Source organism: Mirounga angustirostris, unplaced genomic scaffold, assembly GCF_029215605.1.
Source record: "Mirounga angustirostris isolate CCGP_5_RB_7025 unplaced genomic scaffold, mMirAng1.0.hap1 SCAF_16, whole genome shotgun sequence".
NCBI classification, from domain to species: Eukaryota; Metazoa; Chordata; class Mammalia; order Carnivora; family Phocidae; genus Mirounga; species Mirounga angustirostris.
In genome coordinates this window covers 48,488,287-48,491,630 of record NW_026991724.1, presented here as the reverse complement: position 1 = coordinate 48,491,630, position 3,344 = coordinate 48,488,287, and the positions used below count along the sequence as shown (strand labels likewise).

General features: G+C 62.3%; 1 protein-coding gene across 2 annotated transcripts; it reads right to left on the bottom strand.

Annotated features, from left to right (window-relative positions):
- Positions 1–353: 353 nt before the first annotated feature.
- Positions 354–3,121, bottom strand: RABAC1 (Rab acceptor 1). Of its 2 annotated transcripts, XM_045891624.1 has the most exons (5): positions 2,883–3,121; positions 2,348–2,560; positions 1,955–2,052; positions 684–785; positions 354–600 (listed from the first exon to the last, which is right to left on the bottom strand). In XM_045891624.1, exons 1-5 carry the CDS (start codon positions 2,936–2,938, stop codon positions 512–514), a joined length of 558 nt encoding a protein of 185 aa, XP_045747580.1. In that variant the 5' UTR covers positions 2,939–3,121; the 3' UTR covers positions 354–511. The 2 variants fall into 2 exon arrangements, with proteins under 2 accessions (XP_045747580.1, XP_045747581.1); XM_045891625.3 differs by lacking the exon at positions 684–785 and having other exon boundaries at positions 2,883–3,070.
- Between the last annotated feature and the right edge of the window lie 223 nt (positions 3,122–3,344).

Genomic DNA, 3,344 nt, shown 5'->3' with positions numbered 1-3,344 from the left:
ACGTAGGGGGTGGTCTGGGGTACCCCTGGCTCACTCGCCCCCCCAGAACTTACCACCATTTGCCATCCTATCATATCTTTTTAATTAATTAATTAATTAATTTAAAGTAGGCTCCACGCCCAGTGTGGAGCCCAACCCAGGCTTTGAACTCACAACCCTGAGATCAAGACCAGAGCTGAGATCAAGAGTCAGGCCTTTAACCGACTGAGCCACCCAGGCGCCCCATCCTCTCCTTTTTAGTGATTTATCTTGCTTATTGAACCCCCCCCATCCAGAGGACCCCTCTATCTTGGTCTCTGCAGTCCCCCCACACCCCGTGCCCAGGCCCACAGAAGACCCTGGGAGAGATCTGCTGAATGACAACTGTTAACAGTTTTATTTCCACAGCTGGAATCCCTCCCCGGGCTTGGGACAGGAAGGAGGCCTTTGGCCAGGACCGCGGGGCCGTGCGGCGCAGGGGAGAACAAGGCCGAGGCAGCTGACTCGGGAGGCCCGCAGGTCCGCATGCACCTCACACAGGCTCCATCTGCAGCTCTTCCCCGTCCACAGCCTCGGTCTGGTGGAAGGCGGCGTGGGAGCCAATGACCACGAGGGTGGCTCCTGCAGGAAGATGGGCGGCTCAGGGCCTCGCTCCCTCACCTGCTCCCCACCCCCCAGCCCGGCCACCCGGAGCCTGTACTCACCCAGGACCCAGAAGACGGCAGAACCGGCACCGGCCAGCCAGAAGAAGGGAAAGGAGATGCCCCCGGCCAGAGCATACTGATGGGCTGGGGTTACCTCTCGGCCTGGGGGGCAGACAGCGCTGGGGCAGTTCCAACACGCAAGCCCTCTCCCCAAGGAACCCCTGATGCCCCAGCACCAGTCCAGTGTCACAAGCTCCAGGAGCCTCAGGAGCGTCCCAACTCCTCATGCCAAGGCCCCCTAAGCCCTGGCCTCACCCATTTCTCTGATGTTCCCACCTGAACAGAGCACACCTTCCTTACTGCAAACCACCCCCCGCCCCGCCACACACAACCATGCTCACTGCTCTTCAGCCCCACTTTTGCTAGGAAGCTCCCCGCCTCCCACTCCCCCAGACCACGGCTCTCCTGCTCCCATCTGCACTCACATAGACCAGGAGTCTCAAACTGGTCACCCAAAGGCCAAATCTGATCTGTGGATGTGTTCTGGAGTCTGCACAATGTTCCCCAAGAATCTGATTTGTGGCTGCTGGATTAACTGAGTGATTGCACATAATAATTTAAGATTTCTAGCTTCTTGGGGCAGACGGGAGGACCGGGTCTACATGCCCTGGTGGCTTTGCTCCAGGCGCTCCCTCCACGCCCTGTGCCTGCCTGACATGCCCCTCAGGTGCCAGCCCACCAGGGTCACGGACAGAACGAAGAAGCCTCTGAAAGACTCTGACTTAGGTCCTCCTCTGTTTGATCCCAGCCCGTATGGCCACTCTGAACCTTGAGCTTCCCCTGGGTGGAGACTCAGGCACCCCTTTCTTCCCGGTGGTGCCCAGGGCCAGTCTGGGACCTCGGGAGCTACAAACCTCAGCTTCCCTCTTGGAACAGTCTCCAGATCTTTCTGGCCCCGCCCCACGAAGCGGGAAAGAACAGGGACACAGATCTAGGCCAGCGTAAGGTCGCCACCTGGTGTCCAATATGGGTACCTGCCGCTGATGCTTTCTGCAGAGAGGTGAGGGAGGATGGACGCGAGGAAAAGTAGGTTTAAAGGACAGGAGCCAGGTGAAGAGTAGGTTCTGGGGTATCTCCAGCTTTGAGAAATACCAGCTGGGGGGTCCGAGACTGGGTGTGGGCATCTGGTGTGTCTGAGATTTTAATGGATCGAGTTAGGGGGAACTAGTGTAACTCTACAGTTGGGCAGACCGGGGTTTGGGGTCTAAGGCTTGTGTTCCAAGACCAGGATTTGAAGGCTCAGGGAACCGTCTGGACAGGGGATTTCTCACCAAAAAGCACAAACTTGGACTGCAACGTGCGCAGATAGAGGATGTAACAGGCGCCAAAAAAGACAGCCAGAGCCACCAGCAGCATGGGGGACGTCACCCTGGAAAAGGGTAGGGAGGCACCGGTCAGGCAGCTGGGAATGAGCCAGCCAGCGGGTCCCTGACCACCTACACCGGTGGACAGCAGGCTATGTCCCTGAGGCCGTGCGAGACCAGGTCACATCTGGTCACGCTGTGTCCCGGCCAGGCTGAGGGAGCAGGAGGGTCTGGGGCCTTGGGTGAAAAGCTCTGGCCGAGCTGTCCCGTGGGGGCGGGGCCGACCAGTGGGGGCAGGGCTCTCCGGTGGGGACGCGGCCTGGCCGGTGGGGGTGAGTGCGGAGCGGGCGAGGCACTCACACACAGTACAGGATGAGGCCCAGGAACACGAACACATAGTTGCTCTGGTAGTACTCCACGTTGCGTACGAGGCGCTGGCACAACTCGCCCAGGTTGCGGGGCCGCGAGAAGCGCCGCTGGTCCACAAAGGAGCCCCAGGGCCGGATGGTCGCGCGGCGCCGCTCCAGCCACTCCCGGCCCGCGGCGGACGGGATCAGTTTCGGCAGCAGGGTCCTGGCGGGCGGCCCCGGGTTAGCGGTGGACCGGGGTGGAGCCCGGACCCCCCCAACCCCCGAGCAAGAAGGGGGGCCGAAGGGGGCTGGACTCTGGGGCCCTCGGGGCGGGGGGAAGGGTCCAAGACTCCTGAATCCCAGAGGAGGAGGGGGCGGAGGGTCCAGGCTGCAGAGTCCTCGAATTGGAGAGCAGGAGCCCACACTCTAGTGTCTGGGGCCCGGATTGCCGGGCCCCGAGGGAGGAGGGGGCGGAGGGCCAGGGCTCCCGGGTTACGGTCCGGGGCGTTGGGAGGAGGGGGGGCGGCTAGAGCCGGCTTGCTCACGTGGCGCTCAGCCCTTCCGGCTCGGCATCCTTCTGCTCGTCCTTCTCGGCCGCCATGTCTGCGTCCCGAGGGGTAGAACCGCTGTAACGAGCCCGGGCCCCCGCAGACCCCGGCGGCCCCGTCCGAGCCCGGCCCCACCCAGCGGAGCCGACGTGGCGCCGTTCGGGAGCCGCCGGGGGCGGGGGTTCTGCCGCCGAGCACTGTGGGAGTTGTAGTCCTCCTGATGTTAGGGAGGGTCTGGCTCGCGAAAACACCTTGGGAGACGCAGTCGCGTAAAACAACGCTAAGCGCCTCTGGGTATTGTGGGAATTGTAGTTTCAGAAGCGGGGCGTGCGGCGTCGGGGAGCGTGGGTCGTCAGGAGTGGGGGTGTCATGGCAGATCTAAAGGCGGAAGCAGGCGTCGTGTACTCCCTCCCCTGCGGGGTACAATGTGGCTCGTGGAGAACTGTCGTCCTGACTCTA